Raw genomic sequence first — 26,373 nt, 5'->3', positions numbered from 1 at the left:
TGTATAGGTCAGGAGGATCTGACTTTAGTTTTGACAAGGATTAGCTATCATGACTTTATTTCGGACAGGTGAGATACAAGCCTGGGCTGAGCGATCTGATCATCCGCAGGCGATCTGATCATCCGCAGGCGGTATGGAAAGATAAACCTTGCCTGTCACCTACACTCTCCTCCCCTGATCTCTCTACCTACATCGCCCGCTCGCCTCTGTGGCTTTAAGGACCGTCATTCCGACAGCATGCACCTCATCAGGCAACAGGACCTGACCTTTCCCTCTGATCTCTGGGACATTAACTCTTTTGCCCAGCAGAGGGAGGGGGGGCAACAGCCCTCACCTCCCCCGGCCACCCAGCTACTCCCCAGAGTTCCCATTAGCAGGTAATAACCCCAGCCCTGGGGTGATGAGGATGAAAATGTCAGAGTGAGAGGGTTTAGGGCAAGGAGCAGTGGAGCAGTGGAAAACGAGGAGAAATGATGTCAGAGGAATCGCGACCACCGATTGGAGTGGAGATTCCAGAGGAGAGCCTATAAAACGGGGAAAGTCAACACCAGGAACAAGCAAAGGGAGGGAAAAGTTGGAACGTGAGAAATTCCAGGAACTTTTCAACATCTTCTCTCTTCTCCACACTCTGTGTGTGTGTAAATGTGTGTTCCAGACTATCTAAAACCAAAGGTGAGTACAATAGAACGAACGAGTACAATAGAACGAATGGGGCTCTCTGTGCACAAGTGGGTGCTCAGACATGCATGGATATATGTATACATAAAAGCATGAATGTAGCGCAGGTGTGCACACTCTTTGAAAAAAAAGGTGCTATCTTGAACCAAAAATGGTTCTTTGGCTGTCCCCATAGGAGAACCCTTCGAAGAACCACTTTTGGTTCCAACTAGAACCCTTTTGGTTCCAGATAGAACTATTTTGAGTTCCATGTAGAACATTTTCCACAGAGGGTTTTGCATGGAACCAAAACGTGTTCTCCTGTATGGACGGCCCCAGAACCCTATTGGAACCCTTTTTTCTAAGAGTGTATGTTCATCACACCTATGTGTATGTGTGCAGGTGTTCTTGGGAGATGTAGTTTATGTGTGCAATATAGAATACAGTAGAAGAAAGATGAGTGAATGATGAGTGACAGTTTTGTTAAGTGGTGGTTGTAGACCTTGCCTAAGTTCACAATGAGTGAGAACATTTGTTTGATCTTTGAATTGTATCTGTATTTTTGTGAATGGAAGAATTTGAGTGTCTTTGTGTGCGCGTAAAGAATGTGTGTGACGTATGGAGAGTGTGAGTGTGTCTTTGAGAGAATGTTGGTGTACGTACATTGGGGAGAGTGCATGTGAAGGGTGGAGGTGTTTATTTTCGGGAATGGAAAATGCTAAAATTAGCTGATGTTGCTAGACAATACCCTTTGCCAGTCAAGTCTAAAACATACACTGTGAAAACCTTGGGGGAATTGAACACAGCATGGTTTCAAACAGGACCGCATGATTTTACAGTTTGAGAAAGGTGTTCCAAAACGTATTCTATGGAGCAATAGAGACATTTAGTTATTTTTATCAGCTTTTTGGTTGATTTACTGCTCGGTCATTTGGACCAGAATGCAAGTGCTCTCGGGGTAGACTGATACACTTGGTATAGATAGATATAGACTAGATAAAGATTAGATATCCATGTGTGGAACTATGTTTTTGTACATTTGATGATGAGAGTGTATAATTGCTCAAATCATGTGTTTAATAATTGGTCAAATCCCACACATCATGTGTTATGGGTATATTCCATTGCTAAATTGGACCATCAAATGTTTCTCCCGTTAGTGCCAAAGGTTGGTTACAGCTATTGAAAGCGAGTGAAGGGTGTTGAAAGTTGGGACAGCAGCAGAGTGTTTGTTGTAGAGAGGTCCTACTGTTTTGGGTAGCTGTTTTGAGTAATTTGGGGTAGTTTTGGGTTGTTTTGGGGTATTAGTTGGACCCTTGTAGAGTGATAGGGATTGGAATACTACATGTATGGTAAAAGGAGTTGAAGGAGTTTTAATACCCTATTGGTATTAGAGAATAGGATATAGTCCTTTGAATGCTACAGTGTTTTTATTTTATTCATTCTTTTATTTCATCTTTATTCTGACAGGGAGTCATGCTGAGACCTGTATCATGCATACACATCAATATACACTATACACATAAATATAAACATCAATATACACATTCATACACAAAATAATATAAAACTAACTCATTCTTCATAAAATAAATTCCTTAATCATCCTTCTGAATATCCTGGAGGTGCCAACTCTTCCAAATTTAGAGAGCATTGAGGATTATTCCAACTCTGTAAATTGTTTCACATAATGGGCGCAAAAAAACTAGAAGCAGATTTACCTAACTCAGTGGAGATCGAAAGGATCTCCAGAGTTATCCATCCCTGAGACGGGGTCTAATAGCTTGTGTTGAGTAATAAGTGTTGGACAAAGGACGCATGTTAGCACCAGGTATAAACCAGGCTAGAGTGTGGAGTATTAAGTGAGAATGGGTAGAGTAGTGTGTGTGTACATACTGTATGTGTATCCAGACAGTGTTCAGAAAGCCTGAGTAGTAATAATACGTTGCCAAGTGTGTGTAGGGGAGAATGAGGATCAATAGTATACTATTGTATAGTGCCCTTTAATATAAACCAACCACATGGGGAATTCAATAAATCTGATATGAATAAATACTTGCAAAAATGCCAAACTTCCACATTTTGACATGTCCCTCCATCAACCGTGTCACTTCTAGGACGTTTTAACCCACTTAACCCCAACATTTCTGCCCTAGTTAGTGCGTTGATTTGACAAAGTAATTTCTAAAGATTATTATTTATTTAATGTGGTTAGTGATTCATTTAAGTGAACTGAACTCTTTTTTTCTATATGGCGAAACTATTTCTTTTTAAATATTGATCATTTTACTTGCCCTAGCAGAACAGGTTAGGTTGTTTTTATGTTATCCAGAGCATTGGTGACTGCAACTGTGCTGCTGGCAACAAATTCGTCAGTTATTTTGTGCTCTGACACACTCGGACAAGAGTGCTCTGAAATCAGAGTAGATAGCCAGAGCGTATTTACCAGCTACGTCTATCAACAGTTGTTGAATAGACATCTTGAACATTCTATTGAAATGGTTACTTTCATAGTGAAGTCTATTGTTAAGCCATGTAGCTAGCTAGCTAAACAAAGAACCATAATCCAAACTCATAATGTTACTACCCTGCATTACTCCGCAGGTCTCAAACCAACCAGGTTCAATGTTAGCTAGCCTTCAGTACAGCTTTTTACATTATCGATCACAGTCTGCTGCTGGAAAAAAGTATGTGTTATGGCTTTACACTCCCTACTATAATGTGGATAAAGAGTTACTTGTCTAACAGAACACCAGCATTTCTACTCAAACATAATCCAGGTAGAAGCAGGAATTCCCCAGGGTAGCTGTTGAGGCCCATTGCTTTTTTTCAATCATTACTAACAACATGCCACTGACTTTGAGTAAAGCCAGTATGTCGTTGTATGCGGATGACACAACACTATATACATTAGCTACTCCAGGGACTGAAATGACTGCATCACTTAACAAAGAGCTGCAGTTAGTTTTGGAATAGATAGCAAGGAATAAGTTAGTCCAGATCATTCACTAAACTCTAAACCTCAACTACGTCTGGTAATGAATAATGTGGAAATTGAATAAGTTGGACTGTTGAACTGTCATGGTCAAAACATATTGATACAACAGCAGCTAAGATGGGGAGAAGTCGGTCAATAATAATGTGCTCCTCTGCCATCTTAACAACACTAGGGTCCTACAGGCCCTGTTTTTGTTGCACCTGGACTACTGTTCAGTCGTGTGGTCAGGTGCCACAAAGAGGGACTTGGGAAAATTGCAGTTGACCGGAACGAATTGCAAAAATCGCTGAAGCTGGAGACTTATATTTCCCTCATTAACTTAAAACATCAGCTATCTGAGCAGCTAACCGATCGCTGCAGCTGTACATAGCCCATCTGTAAATAGCCCATCCAATCTACCTACCTCATCCCCATATTGTTTTTATTTACTTTTCTGCTCTTTTGCACACCAGTATTTCTACTTGCCCATCATCATCTGCACATTATCACTCCAGTGTTAATTTGCTAAATTATAATTACTTCACTGCTATGGCCAATTTATTGCTTTACCTCCTCACACGATTTGCACACACTGTATATAGACTTTCTTTTTTTCTATTGTGTTATTGACTGTACGCTTGTTTATTTCATGTGTAACTCTGTGTTCTTATTTGTGTTGCATTGCTTTGCTTTATCTCGGCCAGGTCACAGTTGTAAATGAGAACTTGTTCTCAACTAGCCTACCTGGTTAAATAAAGGTGAAAGAAAAAAGAAAAACGATAAAAGAACAGGGCAGCACAGCTGGCCTTTAAAAGTACATGGAGAGCTAACATTAATGACATGCATGTCAATCTCTCATGGCTCAAAGTGGAAGAGAGATTGACATCCTCATTACTTGTTTTTGTAAGAGGTGTTGACAAGCTGAATGTACTGAGCTGTCTGTATAGATTTGGATAGAATTTTCTATAACTGCTAAAATTATGTCTGTGAGTATAACAGAACTGATATGGCAGGCGAAACCCCGAGAACAAACCATCCCCCCCAAACAATTTCAGCCTACCACTGTTTTCAATGGCTTTTACTGTTATTATAAGGCGAAATACTCCCAGATTGCAGTTCCTAGGGCTTCCACTAGATGTCAACAGTCTTTAGAAAGAGTTTCATGCTGCTTTTAGGAAAAATGAGCCAGAAATTGTAGTTTTTCTAGGTGGCTCCCATTTTGGCTGAACTGTTTTCAAGTGCTTGGAAGAGAGTGGTTGTAACAACGTTCTTCTGTTGAATGAGGAGCGGACCAAAATGCAGCGTGGTGGTTACTCATGTTTATTGATGAAAATAGACTAGACATGAAATAACTGAAATGTACAAAAACAATAGACGGAACGTGAAAAACTATACAGCCTATCTGGTGAACATAAACACAGAGACAGGAACAATCACCCACGAAACACTCAAAGAATATGGCTGCCTAAATATGGTTCCCAATCAGAGACAACGATAATCGCCTGACTCTGATTGAGAACCGCCTCAGGCAGCCATAGACTACGCTAGACACCCCACAAAACCCCAAGACAAAAACACACCACAATAACCCATGTCACACTCTGGCCTGACCAAATAAATGAAGATAAACATAATATATTTCGACCAGGGCGTGACAGAACCCCCCCCCTAAGGTGCGGACTCCCGGACACACAAAACAATAGGGAGGGTCCGGGTGGGCGTCTGTCCATGGTGGCGGCTCCGGCGCAGGACGTGGACCCCACTTTATAAATGTCTTAGTCCCCCCTCCTCGCGTCCTAGGATAGTCCACCCTCGCCGCCGACCATGGCCTAGTAGTCCTCACCCAGAACCCCACTGGACTGAGGGGCAGCTCGGAACTGAGGGTCAGCTCGGGACTGAGGGGCAGCTCGGGACTGAGGGGCAGCTCGGGACAGAGGAAGCTCAGCACTGGGGGGCAGCTCGGGACTGAGGGGCAGCTCGGGACTGAGGGGAAGCTCAGCACTGAGAGGAAGCCCAGCACTGAGAGGAATCCCAGCACTGAGAGGAAGCCCAGCACTGAGAGGAAGCCCAGCACTGAGAGGAAGCTCAGGCAGGAAGTAGGATCCGGCAGATCCTGGCTGGCTGGCAGTTCTGGCAGAGTCTGGCTGACTGGCAGATCTGGAAGAGTCTGGCTGACTGGCAGATCTGGAAGAGTCTGGCTGACTGGCAGATCTGGAAGAGTCTGGCTGACTGGCAGATCTGGAAGAGTCTGGCTGACTGACGGATCTGGCTGCTCCATGCTGACTGGCAGCTCTGGCGGCTCCATGTAGACTGACAGCTCTGGCGGATTCTTGCAGACTGGCAGCTCTGGCTGCTCCATGCAGACTGGCATCTCTGACTGCTCCATGCACACTGACAGCTCTGGCTGCTCCATGCAGACTGACAGCTCTGGCTGCTCCATGCAGGCTGGCAGCTCTGGCTGCACTGAAGAGGCAGGAGACTCCAGCAGCGCTGTAGAAGAGGAAGGCTCTGGCAGCGCTGAACAGGCGGGAGACTCCGGCAGCGCAGGAGAGGAGGAAGGCTCTGGCTGCGCTAAACAGGCGGGAGACTCCGGCAACACTGAACAGGCGGGAGACTCCGGCAGCGCAGGAGAGGAGAAAGGCTCCGGTAGCGCTGGAGAGGCGAGGCGCATTGTAGGCCTGATGCGTGGTGCTGGCACTGGTAGTACTGGGCCGAGGACACGCACAGGAAGCCTGGTGCGGGGAGCTGCCAGCGGAGGACTGGTGTGTGGAGGTGGCACTGGATATACCGGACCGTACAGGCGCACTGGAGCTCTTGAGCACCGAGCCTGCCCAACTTTACCTGGCTCGATGCCCACTCTAGCCCGGCCAATACGAGGAGCTGGTATGTACCGCACCGGGCTATGCACCCACACTGGAGACACCATGCGCTCCACAGCATAACACGGTGACTGCCCGGTCTCTTTAGCCCCCCGGTAAGCACAGGAAGTTTGCGCAGGTCTCCTACCTGGCGTAGCCATAATACCTGTGAGGCGCCTCCAAGAAATTTTGGGGGCTGACTCTCCGGCTTCCAAACTTGTCGCCGTGCTGCCTCTTCATACCAGCGCCTCCCCGCTTTTCCGCCTCCAGTTCTTCCTTGGGATGGCGATATTCTCCAGGCTGAACCTAGGGTCCTTTACCGTCCAGTTCGTCCTCCCATGTCCATTCCTTCTCTCGCTGCACCTTGGGGCGGCTACACTCCCCTGGTTTAGCCCAGGGTCCTCTCCCGACTAGGACTTCCTCCCAAGTCCAGAAAGTCTTGTTACGCTGCTCCTGCTGCGGCTGTTGCCTACTACCACGCCGCTTGGTCCTGTTGTGGTGGGTGATTCTGTAACGACGTTCTTCTGTTGAAGGAGGAGCGGACCAAAATGCAGCGAGGTGGTTACTCATGTTTATTGATGAAAATAGACTAGACATGAAATAACTGAAATGTACAAAAACAATAGACGGAACGTGAAAATCTATACAGCCTATCTATTGAACATAAACACAGAGACAAGAACAATCACCCACGAAACACTCAAAGAATATGGCTGCCTAAATATGGTTCCCAATCAGAGACAACGATAATCACCTGACTCTGATTGAGAACCGCCTCAGGCAGCCATAGACTACGCTAGACACCCCACAAAACCCCAAGACAAAAACACACCACAATAACCCATGTCACACCCTGGCCTGACCAAATAAAAGAAGATAAACATAATATATTTCGACCAGGGCGTGACAGTGGTATTGGTATTGTTCTCCGGTAAAGACAATAACGATTCTCCATCTTAAATGTTATCGTTTATTTCGTATTAGGGTACCTAAGGTTTGATTATAAATGTTGTTTGGCTTGTTTCGAAAAGTTTATTAGTAACGTTTGGGATTCATTTTGTATGCATTTTGACGGAGGGAAACTGGGTGGATTATTGACTGAAGCGCGCCAGCTAAACTGAGTTTTTATGGATATAAAGAAGAACATTATCAAACAAAAGAACCATTTGTGATGTATCTGGGTACTTTTGGAGTGCCAACAGAAGAAGATCATCAAAGGTAAGGCATTTATTATATTGCTATTTCTGACTTCCGTGGCGCACCTGCCTGGTTGAAATATGTTTTTCATGCTTTTGTAAGCGGGCCGTTGTCCTCGCATGGAGTGCTTTCGCCGTAAAGCCTTTTTGAAATCTGACGCTGGATTAACAAGAAGTTAAGCTTTATTTTGATGTATTACACTTGTGATTTTATGAAAGTTAAACATTTATAATTCTGTAGTTTGAATTTCACACTCTGCATTTTCACCGGATGTTGGCAAGGTGGGACAGTAATAAGTTTTATTCTTGGCAGCAGCTAATGGAGTTCCATAATACATACAAATACAAACATTAGATTATAACTAGCAAAGCAAATGGCTCAGAGACACGACTAATATTACTACACAGATCATACATATAAGGTTAGCTAGCAAGCCAGCCAGTTAACATTAGCTAGCTAACTAACTGTACACTTTACTTGAAATTAAAATTAGAAACAATATCTGAAAATGTGGCTAGCGAGACTATCTTACCAGTATACTGTGCATGGATGGACGCTTCTCCCTCTCTGTCATGGATGCCCTTAGTTTGAATATGTAATCCGGAGACAGACGATTTCTCCATCTCCTTAGCTATCATACTTTAATTCCACTGATTTCAAAACTAGATCTCTCAGCATGTCCAGCCCCCTCATTATCTCAGCCAATCATGGCTAGCGAGAAGGTTGCTATCTTTTTTTGTGGCCAAACAAACTAGGCTTGTAATTTAACAATTTAATTTATATTTACAGATTGCATACACTTTAAGATTTATGAAAGTTCACGTTCTAGAAGCCATTTCTGTGTTCATGTAGGTAGGGGTAAAAGTGACAAGGCAATCAGTACAACCTAGCCTATGAATGAAAGTTTACAATGTAGGTGCACAGGTCGAGAGACATTTTTTTGTAATCAAGTTGTCAGACAGTGACACATTCAATACAGCCTTGCACACTCTTGCCTGTATCTAGCTGATCTAGAGTGTAATCATTAGTCCAACAGTTGCAAACAAGAGTTTCTATTGGAGAAATTCAGGTACGTTTCTCCCTCCGTTTAAGAAAAAAAATTGAACAGAATCGGCAGAATAAATACACCCCTGATCATACGCAAACAGAACTAGCAGCCACTTCAGTGAACACCACATCAGCTGTCTGTGACCAAGCAAAACATTCTTTCTAAGCCAAACCTTCATATCATAACCTCTAACTCACAGCCTACATCTTTGTCACCATATTAGCTAGCGTCATAGTCAATATAGCTAATAGAACTAATGTGTTCGTATACCAGCTACAATAATGCAGTAAAGTGTACAGTCAGCAAGCAGTTTAGCAGTTACAAGCAGTTTAGCAGTTACACTGTGAAAGCTTTTCCAATTTGGAAGAAATTAATTTATCAAAACTGTTCGACTATTGTCTTCCCTCTCTTTGAGTCAACTACTCACCACATTTTATTCACTGCAGTGCTAGCTAGCTGTAAATTATGCTTTCAATACCAGATTAATTCGGTGAACAACATGTCAGTTCCTGCTGCAAGAGCTCTGATAATTGTCATTATTACTGTAAATCTATGGAAGGGGTGAGAACCATGAGCCTTTTTTGTTTTGAAGTCAATGAACCCAGAGGAGGACGGAAGCTAGCTGTCCTCCAGCTATACTATGGTGCTACACTACAGAGCGCTGTTGAGGCTACTGTAGACCTTCATTGTGTTTTAATCAATTATTTGGTGACGTGAATATATTTAGTATAGTTGTATCAAAAAATGATAACTTTTTTAATGCTTAATTATTTAAATTTTTCTGAAATTCACTGACGAGGATGGTCCTTCCCTTCCTCCTCTGAGGAGCCTCCACTGGTGTGAGCGGATGCAATGGCATGTGTGTGTGTATGTGTGTGTTGGAGTGTTAGTGCAAGTACGTGTGAGTGTGTGGGTAGAGTCCAATGAGCGTGCATAGTCAGTGCAAGAAAGTCAGTGAAAAGTCCAGGTAGCCATTTGATTAACTGTTCAGCACTCTTATGGCTTGGACGTAGAAGCGGTTTTGGTCACAGAATCTGTGCTCTGGTAGCAACGTGAACAGTCTAGGGCTTGGGTGGCTGGGGTAGTTGATAATAATTCTAGGGAGTTTTTCCTAGCCACCATGCTTCTACACCTGCATTGCTTGCTGTTTGGGATTTTAGGCGGGGTTTCTGTACATCACTTTGAGATATCAGCTGCTGTAAGAAGGGCTATATAAATAAATTGGATTTTACTAAACCTGCATGTGTAGTAATTGTACTTCATACCATTTAGAATATAACGTTTATTAAAAACTTATACAACTTAGGCTCATACACTACCGGTCCAAAGTTTTAGAACACCTACTATATCAAGGGTTTTTCTTTATTTGTACTATTTTCTATATTGTAGAATAACAGTGAAGACATTAACACTATGAAATAACACATATGGATTCATCTAGTCGCCCAAAACATTTTAAACAAATCAAAATATATTTTATATTTGAGATTCTTCAAATAGCCACCCTTTGCCTTGATGACAGCTTTGCACACTTGGCATTCTCTCAACCAGCTTCACTTGGAATGCTATTCCAACAGTCTTAAAGGAGTTCCCTTATGCTAAGCACTTGTTGGCTGCTTTTCCTTCACTCCGCGGCCTGACTCCAACCAAACCATTTCAATTTGGTTGAGGTCGAGTGATTATGGAGGCCAGGTCATCTGATGCAGCACTCTATCACTCTCCGTCTTGGTAAAATAGCCCTTACACAGCCTGTAAGTGTGTTGGGTCATTGTCCTGTTGAAAAACAAATGATAGTCCCACTAAGCCCAAACCAGATGGGATGGCGTATCGCTGCAGAATGCTGTGGTAGCCATGCTGGTTAAGTGTGTCTTGAATTCTAAATAAATCATAGAGAGTGTCATCAGCAAAGCACCTCCACACCACAACACCTCCTCCTCCATGCTTTACAGTGGGAACCACACATGCAGAGGTCATCTGTTCACCTACTCTGCGTCTCACAAAGTCATGGTGGTTGGAAACAAAAATCTCCAATTTGGACCCCAGACCAAAGGTTACATTTCCACCGGTCTAATGTCTATTGCTCATGTTCCTTGGCCCAAGCAAGTCTCTTCGTCTTATTGGTGTCCTTTATTAGTGGTTTCTTTGCAGCGATTCAACCATGAAAGGTCTGATTCATGCAGTCTCCTCTGAACTTTTGATGTTGAGATGTGTCTGTCACTTGAACTCTTTAAAGCATTTATTTGGGCTGCAATTTCTGAGACTGGTATCTCTACTGAACTTGTCCTCTGCAGCAGAGGTAACTCTGGGTCTTCCTTTACTGTGTTGGTCCTCATGAGAGCCAGTTTCATCATAGCACTTGATGGTTTTTGCGACTGCATTTGAAGAAACTTTAAAAGTTATTGAAATGTTCCTTATTGGCTGACCTTCATGTCTTAAAGTAATGATGGACTGTCGTTTCTCTTTGCTGATTTGAGCTGTTCTTGCCATAATATGAACTTCGTCTTTTACCAAATAGGGCTATCTTCTGTATATCCCCCTACCTTGTCACAACACAACTGATTGGCTCAAACGCAAGGAAAGAAAGAAGGAAAGAAATATCACCAATTAACTTTTAACAAGGCACACCTATTAATTGAAATGCATTCCAGGCGACTACCTCATGAAGCTGCTTGAGAAAATGCCAAGAGTGTGCAAACCTGTCATCAAGGCAAAGGGTGGCTATTTGAAGAATCTCAAATCTCAAATATATTTTGATTTATTGAACACTTTTTTGGTTACTGCATGATGTGTTATTTCAGAAAAAGAATAACCTTGGTAGTGTACATACTGCCAAGGCATCATCTAATGCGCAAATGTTTTTCCCCATCTTTCAGCCTGGTCTCAGAGCAAAACATATTCTATTTAACTAAAATCCGTGCCACGCCTTTTAGTATGATATGTTACTTTACGTTAGGTTACATTTAATTGACATACGTAAATTCGGGACACTGAAATTAGTATGATACTGTATGTTATATTTGGTATGACTCTAAAAGCCGGGTGGGGTGAGGACACTTATTTAACCTCTTATTTTTTGTTGGCACAAAATTACCTCCATACTTCCATTCCTTTGTATGCGTTACCTTCAGATGAGTCCCACGATAATTGAGGGGGTCATAGTGCAAAACGTAGAACACCATCGTATTTGTGAGAGTCTCCCCTTTCTACAGAGTCATATTAGTTTGTAGGCCAAACCGTCAGGGTGGATTGGCAGTTGTATAACACGAACGTCTGGCATCCCAAACGTTGCCCGTTCGAATCTCATCATGGAATGTTTTAGCTAATCGGCAACTTTGCAACTACTTACTCCGTTTTATCTATACCTCTGTTAGCTAACCCTTCCCCTAACCCTAAATGTAACCCTTTAACCCTTATCTTAACCCTTATCTTAACCCTTACCTTAACCCTTACCTTAACCCCTAACCTAACGTAGCATATCAAACTAAAACAGCCAAACCTAATATTTGTTTTTGTATTTATTATGGAACCCTATTCAAAATCAAATCAAATTTATTTGTCACATACACATGGTTAGCAGATGTTAATGCGAGTGTAGCGAAATGCTTGTGCTTCTAGTTCCGACAATGCAGTAATAACCAACAAGTAATCTAACTAACAATTCCAAAACTACTGTCTTATACACAAGTGTAAGGGGATAAAGAATATGTACATAAAGATATATGAATGAGTGATGGTACAGAGCAGCATAAGATACAGTAGATGGTATCGAGTACAGTATATACATATGAGATGAGTATGTAAACAAAGTGGCATAGTTAAAGTGGCTAATGATACATGTATTACATAAAGATGCAGTGGATGGTATAGAGTACAGTATATACGTATACATATGAGATGAATAATGTAGGGTATGTAAACATTATATTAGGTAGCATTGTTTAAAGTGGCTAGTGATAAATTTGACATCATTTCCCATCAATTCCCATTATTAAAGTGGCTGGAGTTGAGTCAGTGTGTTGGCAGCAGCCACTCAATGTTAGTGGTTGCTGTTTAACAGTCTGATGGCCTTGAGATAGAAGCTGTTTTTCAGTCTCTCGGTCTCTCTTTGCCCCCGGTGATGCGTTGTGCAGACCTCACTACCCTCTGGAGGGCCTTAGGGTTGTGGGCGGAGCAGTTGCCGTACCAGGCGGTGATACAACCCGCCAGGATGCTCTCGATTGTGCATCTGTAGAAGTTTGTGAGTGCTTTTGGTGACAAGCCAAATTTCTTCAGCCTCCTGAGGTTGAAGAGGCGCTGCTGCGCCTTCTTCACGATGCTGTCTGTGTGGGTGGACCAATTCAGTTTGTCTGTGATGTGTATGCCGAGGAACTTAAAACTTACTACCCTCTCCACTACTGTTCCATCGATGTGGATAGGGGGGTGTTCCCTCTGCTGTTTCCTGAAGTCCACAAAGAATGTGGTGATCGATGATATCAAAAGCAGCACTAAGGTCTAGGAGCACGAGGACAGATGCAGAGCCTCGGTCTGACGCCATTTAAAGGTAATTTACCACCTTTTCTAAAATTTTAGAGAGGAATGGAAGATCCGATATAGGCCGATGTTTTTTACATTTTCTGGGTCAAGGTTTGGCTTTTTCAAGAGAGGCTTAATTACTGACACTTTTAGTGAGTTTGGTACACATCTGGTGGATAGAGAGCTGTTTATTATGTTCAAAATAATTAAGGTTCATCCTTGGGAGCAATTTCCAAACGCCTGAAGGTACCACGTTCATCTGTGCAAACATAGTACGCAAGTATAAACACCATGGGAACACGCAGCCATCATACCGCTCAGGAAGGAGACGCGTTCTGTCTCCTAGAGATGAATGTACTTTGGTGCGACAAGTGCAAATCAATCCCAGAACCACAGCAAAGGACCTTGTGAAGGTGCTGGAGGAAACAGGTACAAAAGCATCCGTATCCACATTAAACAAGTCCTACATCGACATGACCTGAACGGCCGCTCAGCAAGGAAGAAGCCACTGCTCCAAAACCGCCATAAAAAAGCCAGTCTACGGTTTGCAACTGGGGACAAAGATCGTACTTTTTGGAGAAATGTCCTCTGTTCTGATGTAACAAAAACAGAACTGTTTGGCCATAATGACCATTGTTATGTTTAGAGGAAAAAGGGGGAGGCTTGCAAGCCTAAGAACACCATCCCAACCGTGAAGCACGATGGTGGCTGCAGCAGGTTGTTGGGTGCTTTGCTGCAGGAGGGTCTGTTGCCCTTCACAAAATAGACGGTATCATGAGGGACTAACATTATGTGGATATATTGAAGCAACATCTCAAGACATCAGTCAGGAAGTTAAAGCTTGGTCGAAAATGGGTCTTCCAAATGGACAATGATACCAAGCATACTTCCGAAGTTGTGGCAAAATGGCTTAAGGACAACAAGTCAAGGTATTGGAGTGGCCATCACAATCCCTGACCTCAATCCTTTAGAAAATTTGTGGGCAGAACTGAAAAAGTGTGTGCGAGCAAGGAGGCCTACAAACCTGACTCAGTTACACCAGCTCTGTCAGGAGGAATGGGCAAAAATTCACCCAATTTATTGTAGGAAGCTTGTGGAAGCTACCTGAAATATTTGGCCCATGTTAAACAATTTACCTTCTTATGGCTGCAGGGGCAGTATTGAGTAGCTTGGATGAAAGGTGCCCTGAGGTGCCTAGAGTCAACGGCCTGCTCCTCAGTCTCAGTTGCTAATATATGCATATTATTAGTATTGGATAGAAAACACTGAAGTTTCTAAAACTGTTTGAATGATGTATGTGAGTATAACATAACTCATATGGCAGGCAAAAACCTGAACAGGAAGTCCAAACAGGAAGTGGGAAATATGAGGTTGGTCGATTTTTCAACCCAGCCCCTATTGAATAGACAGTGGGATATGAATGAAGTTCCAGTAGATGTCAAGGGTCTTTAGAAACTTGAATGAGGCTTCTACTGTGTTGTGGAGCAGGATGGGAGCTCTTTGAGTCAGTGGTCTGGCAGAGAGCCAGGTCCTTGTCAAGCGCATTTCACATGATCGCGACCTACGTTCCATGGCTTCTTTACAGACATAGGAATTCTCCGGTTGGAACGTTATTGAAGATTCATGATAACAACATCCTAAAGATTGATTCTATACTTAGTTTGACAAGTTTCTTCAACCTGTAATATAACTTTTTGAAGTTTTCGTCCGACGTTCGGATGGACCTGCACGATCGTTTGGATTTGTGTACTAAACGCGCATTATCGAACAAATCAAGCATTTATTGTGGAACTAGGATTCCTGGGAGTGCATTCTGATGAAGATCGTTCAAGGTAAGGGAATATTTATAATGTGATTTCTGCTGACTCCAACATGGCGGATACATTTTTTTAATTTTCTGAGTGCCATCTCAGATTATTACATGGTTTGCATTTTCCGTAAAGTTTTTTTAAAATCTGACACAGCTGTTTCATTAAGGAGAGGTATATCTAAATTTCCATATCTAACAATTACATTTATCGACATTTATAATGAGTATTTCTGTAAAATGATGTGGCTCTATGCATATCACCGGATGTTTTTGGAACTAGTGAACGTAACGCGCCAATCTATACTGAGATTTTTTTATATAAATATGAACTTTATCAAACAAAACATACATGTATTGTGTAACATGAAGTCCTATGAGTGTCATCTGATGAAGATCATCAGTTAGTGGTGAATTTGATCTCTATTTGTGCTTTTTGTGACTCCTATCTTTGGCTGGAAAAATGGCTGGGTTTTTCTGTGACTTGGCTCTGACCGAACATAATCGTTTGTGGTGCTTTCGCTGTAAAGCCTATTTGAAATCGGACACTCTGTGGTGGGATTAACAACAAGATTACCTTTAAAACGGTATAAGATACATGTATGTTTGAGGAATTTTAATTAGGATTTCTGTTGTTTTGAATTTGGCGCCCTGCACTTTCACTGGCTGTTGTCATATCTATCCCGTTAATGGGATTGCAGCCCAAAGAAGTTTTAAAGGCAATGATACCAACTGCTAATTGAGTGTATGTAAACTTCTGACCCACTGGGAATGTGATGAAATAAATAAAAGCTGGAAATAAATCATTCTCTCTACTATTATTCTGACATTTCACATTCTTAAAATAAAGTGGTGATCCTAACTGACCTAAGACAGTGAATTTTTAGGAAGATAAAATTGTCAGGAATTGTGAAAAATGTATTTTGCTAAGGTGTATATAAACTTCCGACATCAACTGTATATTGTTTATGTTAGCTTTCCCTGTACATTTAAGGTTAATTGTAATTTTCTTTTGTCCTTCTTTGTGGCACCTGACCACACGACTGGACAGTGGTCCAGGTGAGACAAAACTAGGTCGTGTAGGACCTGCCTTGTTGATAGCATTGTTAAGAAGGCAGAGCAGTGATTTATTATGGACAGGCTTGTTTTAGAGAAGAGGTCTGAATGGTCTGCCATGTAGCACTCTTCTGTCTATAACATGAGCTGGTCAGAATGTGTTGTTAATCCTTTCTAATGCAGATTTTTGGAAAGATATCACGTAGTAAAACTGCAAATATATTGATCTCCACTTTCTGGGGGACGGAGTTTAGAAATCAGTGAAATGCCCCATGGAAATAGAATATGATAGCTAAAGGAGATGGAGAAAATGCTGCCATTTGATTGCAAATATGCAGAGGGAGTTGAAAAGAGAACACACAGAAGGCGGTTGTATAAAACACCTGTCTATGAATTACGTCTTCAAACTAAGGGAAACCATGCCATCCATGACAGAGAGGTAGAAACGTCCATCCATGTCTACAGGTAACTTGTCTACAGGTAACTTTAGCTAGCTCAATTTTCAGTTATTATTAATTTATAATTTTGTCAGAAAGTCTTTTCAAGTTAAAGCTGCAGATTCTGCAGATTCATGAAGGGTAGTAACATTATGATTTGGTATTATGGTTCATTGTTTACCTAGCTAGCTAGATAGATAGCTACATGTCTCAACAAAAGACCCCACTATGCAAGTAACCATTTAATTACTCATTCTCTATCCTGTGCATGTAACAAATAAATGTTGATCTTATATGATATAGTGTGTGTTTACCAGAGATGGTAATGTGAAGAACATGACCTGCACCAAAGTCAAATTAGGATATAACGTTAGGCTAACGAGACCAAGTTCTAAAATTCTCAGGTAGAATGCCCTACTTTTATTTTGTCGCACTCACAAACTTAAGCTATTTTCAGGAATTGGGTCGCCATTAACTTGTAGATAATAATCTTGTTGTGACTTTATTTTCCTTTAGTAATGAAGACAAACGAGCCAAGGCTAGCCAGCTAACTTAACAGTAGCTAGAAATGAACAAAACGGAAGATTGTTTAGAAAGTTGCTTTTAATTGCCTGGCTTATTAGATTGACATGTACTAAATACATTTTTTAATGGGTGGGTTTATTGTTGTTAAAATACACTAGTTATGCTATTTTGGACCACTAGGTTGCTGATATCAAGCAGCCTCTAGTTATTGGGCTTATACTTTTTCATAATGCGGCGGCAGGGTAGCCTAGTGGTTAGAGTGTTTGACTAATAACCAAAAGTTCAAATCCCCGAGCTGAGAAGGTACAAATCTGTCATTCTGCCCCTGAACAGGCAGTTAACCCACTGTTCCTCGGCCGTCATTGAAAATAAGAATTTGTTCTTAACTGACTTGCCTATTTAAATTAAATAAATAAATAATGGCAATGACAAGTTTGATGTCAGATGACAATAGAATGTTCATGATGTCACTATAACAACTGTTGATAGACGTAGTATAAACCAGCCTTTAGTCTTGCAATCTTTGGTTGTTTAGCACATGGCCTTACATGTTAATACTTAAAGAGATGGTGTCAGGATTTGGCCAGGGTTGTTCCGGGTTTTGGTCACTAGATGCCCCCATTGTGCTTTTTGACCTTATGTTTTTTCCCTTGTTCCCCATTATTATTTGCACCTGTGCCTCGTTTTCCCCTGATTGTATTTAAACCCTTAGTTTCCCTCAGTTCTGTGCTCTGTGTTTGTATGTTAGCACCCAGCCCTAGTGTTCTGTGTATTCTTGTCGATTCCGGTGGATGCTCTTGTGGAATTCTGTTTTTGAGTATCTCTTGAGGCTTTTTTGTGCTATTCCTACCACCTTTTGGATTTGCCATTTTTGTATTTAAGGACTTCTCCTTTTTACTTTATTAAATACACCGTCTTAAGTACTGCTGTGTCTGCCTCATCTTCTGGGTTCTGCTGACTATTCGTGGCTCAGTTGGTTAAGTGACTGTTTCTCACTCCGGAGACCCAGGTTCGTAACCGGGTCCTGACAGAAACACAGAGCCAAAAATGAACCCAGAGGCAGCCAGTTTCCAGGACCTTTTTGCCATGCTGTCCCACCACCAGGAGACTGTCCAACGCCACGAAGCCGCCCTGGTTTAGCAAGAGGCCTTAATGGCTAGACATTGTCATCTTCTGTCGGAGATGCTGACTTCCATTAAGCAAATATCTGATCGTCTTACCCCGGCAACAGTTCCCGTCCCAGTACCTCAGATTCACGTACCCATGGCAGTTAACCCCCTGGCTGAACCTCGTCTTCCACCTCCCCAACGGTTCTCAGGTGATCCAAGTGCTTGTAAAGGGTTTCTCACCCAATGTTCTCTCTCCTTTGAGCTACAACCCTCGTCGTTTCCCACCGACCGGTCTAAGATCGCTTATATCATCACCCTGCTGTCGGAAAAAGCCCTGGCCTGGGCTACTGCTGTGTGGGATGCCCATAGTTCCTGCTGTGCCAGCTACTCTGCCTTTGCTGAGGAATTCAAACGAGTGTTTCAAGGCCCAAGCAGTGGTTCTGACTCAGCCAAACAGCTCCTGACTCTCCACCAAGGTTGGCGCAGCGTGACGGACTATGCCATCCAGTTCCGCACGGTGGCAGCAGCAAGTGGCTGGAACAACGAGGCGCTCACGGTGTGCTTTCTGAAAGGCCTTTCCGACACTATCCAAGATGAACTGGCCACTCGGGAACCACCGGACAATCTCGAGTCCCTGATCAAGTTGGCCTCACGCATTGACCAGCGTCTGAGAGAGAGAGAACTCAACCGTAGACCTCTAGCCCCTATCAGTCCCAGCTCCGAGTCCCCACCTTTATCCTCGCTGGCTCCATCGGAACCCATGCAGATTGGACGCATCTCCCAGGCTGAGAGAGACCGCCGGATGAGGGAGCGACGCTGTCTATATTGCGGCAAACCGGGCCATTTCCGTTCCACGTGTCCCGGGCTCCAGGGAAACGCTCTGTCCCGTACAGACCGGGGGAACTGTAACGGGAAACATAACCTCCTCCCATCCGTCCAACTCCCGTCTGCTCATTCCAGTCACCCTCTCCTGGGACAACCACAAGCTTCACCTTCAAGCCTTGGTAGACTCTGGAGCCGCAGGTAACTTCATGGATGGTGTCTGGGCGAAGGAGAATGGCGTTCCCTCTGAACCTCTAAGTGAACCCATGAGGGTCACTACATTGGATGGAAGCCCTTTGGGATCTGGACTTGTCACTCATGTCACAACCTCCTTGCGACTTTCAGTTTCACAACACCAGGAATTGATGAACTTTCATTTGATCTCCTGTTCCGAGTTCCCTCTCGTTCTTGGATACCCCTGGCTTCACAGCCATAACCCTCACATCGACTGGTCTGTGGGCACTATCAAGCAGTGGGGTCCTACGTGCCAAGCTACTTGTATTTTCCAGAATTCCCCGAGTTCTACTCCCGAGTCTTTAGAATCCATCGACCTGACCTGAGTTCCCGAGTGTTACCATGACCTCAAACTGGTGTTTAGCAAACAGAGGGCCACCATGCTACCACCCCATAGACCTTACGATTGCCCCATCGACCTGTTTCCGGGCACTTGCCCCCCCAGGGGTCGGATCTTTTCCCTATCTCCACCCGAACGAGCTGCTATGGATACCTACATCAAGGACGCTCTGGAAGCAGGCCTCATGCGTCCATCCACCTCCCCGGCGGGAGCAGGGTTTTTCTTTGTGGCCAAGAAAGACGGTGGATTACGTCCTTGCATCGACTACCGGGGACTCAATGCCATAACCGTCCGTAACCGTTACCCGCTACCCCTTATGGCCACAGCCTTCGAGCTGCTCCAGGAAGCAGTTGTTTTCACTAAACTTGACCTGCGGAACGCATACCATCTTGTGCGGATCAGACCTGGTGACGAGTGGAAGACCGCTTTCAACACGCCTACTGGTCACTATGAATACTTGGTGATGCCCTTCGGCCTGACCAACGCCCCAGCGGTGTTCCAAGCGCTCATAAACGATGTGCTTAGGGATATGCTTAACATATTTGTGTTCGTTTACTTGGATGACATCCTCATCTTTTCGAGCTCCCTTCAAGAACACACTAAGCATGTCAGACAAGTACTCAAACGCCTCCTGGACAGCCATCTGTACGTTAAGCCGGAAAAATGTGAATTCCATTCATCCCGAGTACAATTCCTGGGATTTGTAGTGGAACCCGGTCGAGTCCAAATGGACCCCAGGAAGGTAGGGGCGGTAGCGGATTGGCCCACCCCAAATCCGTTAAGGAAGTTCAGCGTTTCCTGGGCTTCACAAACTTCTACCGCAAGTTCATCAAGAACTTCAGCTTGGTGGCAGCCCCTCTCTCAGCTTTAACCAAGGGTGGCAATGCAAGGTTTTTGTGGGGAAGAGAAGCTGAGACGGCCTTCCAAGGACTCAAGCAGCGCGTTCTCTCTGCTCCCATCCTGATACTACCGACTACGGATGAACCATTTGTGGTGGAGGTAGACGCATCAGAGGTTGGTGTTGGAGCTGTCCTGTCTCAGAGGGGTGAAGACAAGAAGCTTCATCCGTGCGCTTTCTTCTCACACCGGCTTACCCCGACTGAGAGGAACTACGATGTGGGGGATCGTGAACTCCTAGCGGTTAAGATGGCATTGAAGGAATGGAGACACTGGCTCGAGGGGGCTTCTCACCCGTTTCAAGTGCTTACGGACCACAAAAATCTGGAGTATATCCAGCAGGCAAAGCAGTTGAACTCTAGACAAGCTAGATGGTCTCTTTTCTTCAATCGATTCCAGTTTATCCTCACCTATCGGCCCGGGTCGAAGAATCTCAAACCGGATGCCCTGTCCCGAGTCTACGCTCCTGCCATTCGAGATGTCCTTCCTGCTGCTAAGATTGTGGCTCCGATCTCGTGGCAAGTTGAGGATACCGTGAGACGTGCTCAAGCTAGCGAACCGGACCCGAAAGGAGGTCCTGCCAATCGGTTGTTTGTCCCCAAGGCAGTGAGGACTCAGGTCCTTCTGTGGGGGCACTCCTCTCGCCTCACCTGTCATCCGGGCGTAGGTCGCACCTTGGAGTTCATCCAGCGTAAGTTCTGGTGGCCTACCATAAGAGAAGACGTTGCCACTTTCATCAATGCCTGTCCCGTGTGCTGCCAGGGCAAATCTTCTCACCTCCGCCCTCAAGGACTCCTTCACCCTTTACCTGTTCCCCACAGACCCTGGTCCCATATCTCATTGGACTTTATTACTGGACTTCCTCCATCCCATGGCAATACTACTATCCTAGTCATAATCGACAGGTTTTCAAAGGCGGCCAGGTTCGTCCCTCTGACTAAGTTACCTTCTGCCAAGGAAACGGCTGAGTTGGTAATTAATCATGTGTTCCGAGTCTTCGGCATTCCTCAAGATATGGTTTCTGACAGAGGTCCCCAGTTCGCCTCAAGGTTTTGGAAGGCCTTCTGCCAACTCATGGGGGCTTCTGCCAGTCTATCTTCAGGGTACCATCCGGAGTCCAACGGCCAAACAGAGAGGATGAATCAAGAGCTGGAAACCACCCTCCGATGTATGACTCGTGACAACCCGTCCACATGGTCATCCTTTATTGTTTGGGCCGAATACGCGCACAACACCTTGCGTTCCTCCTCCACTGGTATGTCCCCGCACGAGTGTCAGTTTGGCTATGCTCCTCCATTGTTCCCGGACCAGGAGGCAGAAGTCAGAGTGCCTTCAGCCTTGAAGTTCGTCAGACGCTGTCGGCTTATGTGGAGGAAGACCCGTCTTAATCTTATGTGTTCCTCACAGAGGTACCAACAACAAGCCAACAGACGTCGCCGTCCCGGGCCTACCCTGCGCCCCGGCCAGAGAGTCTGGCTCTCCACAAGAGACTTACCTCTACGGGTGGAGTCTCGCAAGCTGTCCCAAAAATACATCGGTCCCTTCAAGGTTGCCAGGAGAGTTAACCCAGTTTCTTATCGCCTACACTTACCCAGATCCCTTAAGATTAATCCCACATTTCACATGTCATTGTTAAAACCTGTTGTTTTTTCTCCCCTTGTCCCGGCAGACAGACCTCCCCCTCCGCCTCGTGTCATTGGAGGCCAGCCGGCTTATACCATCCATCGGATACTGGATTCCCGCCGGGTGCAGCGGTCCTGGCGGTATCTGGTGGACTGGGAAGGCTACGGTCCCGAGGAGCGCTCCTGGGTTCCTGCCAAAGACATCCTGGACCCTGACCTCATTCGTCAGTTCAGGGCCCTCCACCCTGAGAGAGCTGGTAGGAACGTCAGGAGCCGTTCCTAGGGGGATTCTGTCAGGATTTGGCCAGGGTTGTTCCGGGTTTTGGTCACTAGATGCCCCCATTGTGCTTTTTGACCTTATGTTTTTTCCCTTGTTCCCCATTATTATTTGCACCTGTGCCTCGTTTCTCCTGATTGTATTTAAACCCTTAGTTTCCCTCAGTTCTGTGCTCTGTGTTTGTATGTTAGCACCCAGCCCTAGTGTTCTGTGTATTCTTGTCGATTCCGGTGGATGCTCTTGTGGAATTCTGTTTTTGTTTTTGAGTATCTCTTGAGGCTTTTTGTGCTATTCCTACCACCTTTTGGATTTGCCATTTTTGTATTTAAGGACTTCTCCTTTTTACTTTATTAAATACACCGTCTTAAGTACTGCTGTGTCTGCCTCATCTTCTGTGTTCTGCTGACTATTCGTGGCTCAGTTGGTTAAGTGACTGTTTCTCACTCCGGAGACCCAGGTTCGTAACCGGGTCCTGACAGATGGGGCTAAGGCTTAAGAGGGTGTGAACAATGCTGAATATGTTTTGACGAAGAAGAGCTTTACGAAATATTCAAGGGCCATTTTCACAAAAGTGAGGTTACAAGTTTATCAACTTTCACAGCATAATTATCAAATTAAATTTTATTGGTCACATATACATTTTAGCAGATGTTATTGTGGTGTAGTGAACTGCTTGTGTTCCTAGCTCCAACAGTGCAGTAATATCTAGCAATTCACAACAATACACACAAATCTAAAGTAAAATAACAGATTTCAGAAATATATCAACATTAGGAGAAGCAGTTATTACAGTACAAATTACAGTAGAATACAATACAGTATATGCATATGAGATGAGTAACGCAGTATGTAAACATTATTAAAAACATGACTAGGGCTCCATTGTGTAACCGTGTGGTAGCCGGCTAGTGATGGCTATTTAACAGTCTGATGGCCTTGAGAAAGAAGCTGTTTCAGTCTCTCAGTCCAAGCTTTGATGCACCTGTACTGGATCTCACCTTCTGGATGGTAGCAGTGTGAACAGGTCGTGGCTCAAGTGGTTGATGTCCTTGATGATCTTTTTGGTTTGGAGTGTACTATAGTGTTGAAGGCTGAGCTATAGTCAATGAACAGCATTCTTACATAGGTATCCCTCTTGACCAGATGGGATAGGGCAGTGTGCAGTGCGATTGCATTGTCTGTGGATCTATTGGGGCGGTATGCAAATAAGGTTTAGGGTGTCAGGTAAGGTAGAGGTGATATGATCCTTAATAACTAGCCTCTCAAAGCACTTCATGATGACAGAAGATAGTCATTTTAGTTCAGTTACCAATGCTTTCTTGGATAGATGAACAATGGTGGACATCTTTATTAAGAAAATGAGGACAGCAGGCTGGGATAAGGAGAGATTAACCATGTCCATACACACTTCAGCCAGCTGGTCTGCACATACATATTTTTACTTATCTGTTTTTTACTTAACACTTTTTAAAATTGTTATCTTAACTTCTTAAATCATTGTTGGTTAAGGGCTTGTAAGTAAGCATTTCACTGTAAGGTCTACTACACCTGTTGTATTTGGTGCATGTGACAAATAACATTTGATTTGATCTGCTCTGAGGACACGGCTGGGGATACCTTTTGGGCCAGCAGCCTTGCTAGGGTTAACACGTTTAAATGTCTTTCTCATGTCGGCCACTGAGAACGAGAGCCCATACTCCTTGGGAGCGGGCCGCGTTAGTTGCACTGTGATGGTCTCAAAGCGGGCGTTGTGTGGGGTTTAGCTTGTCTGGGAGCAAGACGGCAGTGTCCGCGACATGGCTGGTTTTCCCTTTGTAATCTGTAATTGTCTGTAGACCCTGCCACATACGTTTCGTGCCTGAGCTGTTGAATTGCGACCCCACTTTGTCTCTGTACTGACCTTTTGCCTGTTTGATTGCCTTACGGAGGGAATAACTACACTTCTTTATTTATTTTTAATTAAAAAATATTATTAACCCATCTATTCGGGGGACAATTTAAAAAAAATTTTTTTTACAGCTTTTCTGCTACATATACATTAATTTTTCGTACACATTTTGCATTCATCAGTTACATACTGTACATGGTACTTTTATACGAAGAATTTCACATAACAATAATAACATTATCAAACATAAGCTCTTTAATCCCAGCACTCAGCCACTCTCAGCCCACCCCACCTATCACCATTGTCACGCCTTGGTCTTAGTATTTTGTGTTTTAGTTAATTAGTTGGTCAGGCCAGGGTATGACATGGGTTTATGTTTGTTGTATTTCTTAGTGGGGTTTTTTAGTTATTGGGATTGTGGCTGATTAGGGGTGTGTGTTGCATAGGTTTGGCTGCCTGAGGCGGTTCTCAATCAGAGTCAGGTGATTCTCGTTGTCTCTGATTGGGAACCGTATTTAGGTAGCCTGGGTTTCACTTTGTATTTCGTGGGTGATTGTTCCTGTCTCTGTGTTAGTGTTCACCAGACAGGCTGTATAGGTTTTTCACGTTCCGTTTGTTGTTTTTGTTATTTCATGTATCGTCATTTGTTCTATTAAAAACATGAGTAACCAACACGCTGCATTTCGGTCCGACTCTCTTTCGACAAACGAAGAACGCCGTTACAACCATAGACCGCCCTCGTTTGGTTTCCATGTGCCATATATTTTTTAATTGTGCTGGGACGTTTTGCATACTTTTTATAGTATCCACAGATTGTGAGCTAAAGATGAGTATTAATGTATTGTTATGTTATTTATTGACTATGTGTAATGGCGTTCTTCTTTTGTTGAAGGAGAGTTGGACCGAAATGCAGCGTGTAAGTTACTCATGTTTATTAGGAAGACAAAACGAACGAACTATACACGAATAACTATAAATACAAAAACAACAAACAGAACGTGAAACCTATTACAGCCTGACTGGTGCACACTACACAGAGACAGGAACAATCACCCACGAAATACAAAGCGAAAACCAGGCTACCTAAATACGGTTCCCAATCAGCGACAACGAGAATCACCTGACTCTGATTGAGAACCGCCTCAGGCAGCCAACCTATTTAACACACACACCCCTAATCAGCTACAATCCCAAACACTACAAACCCCAATACGAAATTACAATACAATAAACCCAAGTCACACCCTGGTCTGACTAACTAATAAACTAAAACACAAAATACTAAGACCAAGGCGTGACAGAACCCCCCCCCCCCCCTAAGGTGCGGACTCCCGAACGCACCTCAAAACCATAGGGAGGGTCCGGGTGGGCGTCTGTCCATGGTGGCGGTTCCGGCTCCGGACGTGGACCCCACTTCATAAATGTCATTGTTACTCCCCTTCGCGTCCATGGATAATCCACCCTAACCGCCGACCATGGCCGAATAGTCCTCACCCAGAACCCTACATAACAGAGGAGCAGCTCGTGACTGAGGGGCAGCTCGGGACTGAGGCAGCTCGGGACTGAGGGGCAGCTCGGGACTGAGGGGCAGTTCGGGACTGATGGGCAGCTCGGGACTGAGGGGCAGCTCAGCACTGAGAGGCAGCCCAGTACTGAGAAAAAGCCCAGTACTGAGAAAAAGCCCAGCCAGGCAGTAGAATCCGGCAGATCCTGGCTGACTGGCGGATCCTGGCTGACTGGCGGATCCTGGCTGACTGGCAGATCCTGGCTGACTAGCAGATCTGGCAGATCCTGGCTGACTGGCGGATCCTGGCCGACTGGCAGATCCTGGCTGACTAGCAGATCTGGCAGATCCTGGCTGACTGGCGGATCCTGGCTGACTGGCAGATCCTGGCCGACTGGCAGATCCTGGCCGACTGGCGGATCCTGGCTGACTAGCAGATCTGGCAGATCCTGGCTGACTGGCAGATCTGGAAGAGTCTGGTTGACTGGCAGATCTGGAAGAGTCTGGTTGACTGGCAGATCTGGAAGAGTCTGGTTGACTGGCAGATCTGGAAGCGTCTGGCTGACTGGCAGATCTGGAAGAGTCTGGCTGACTGGCAGATCTGGA

At 44.3% G+C, this 26,373-nt stretch overlaps 1 protein-coding gene across 1 annotated transcript in view; it reads left to right on the top strand.

Moving 5' to 3' along the window:
* The first annotated feature begins 463 nt into the window (after positions 1-463).
* ostn (osteocrin) overlaps positions 464-26,373 on the top strand; it is a 45,602-nt gene continuing 19,692 nt past the window's right edge. The window contains exon 1 of the mRNA XM_064982676.1: positions 464-672. Within this exon, the coding sequence (XP_064838748.1) occupies positions 643-672 (30 nt within the window). The 5' untranslated portion in view covers positions 464-642. The remainder of the gene's footprint in view (positions 673-26,373) is intronic.

This window comes from Oncorhynchus masou, chromosome 13 (assembly GCF_036934945.1).
Source record: "Oncorhynchus masou masou isolate Uvic2021 chromosome 13, UVic_Omas_1.1, whole genome shotgun sequence".
Taxonomy (NCBI): domain Eukaryota; kingdom Metazoa; phylum Chordata; class Actinopteri; order Salmoniformes; family Salmonidae; genus Oncorhynchus; species Oncorhynchus masou.
The sequence above is the reverse complement of the archived record's forward strand: the minus strand, read 5'-3'. Positions and strand labels throughout refer to the sequence as shown.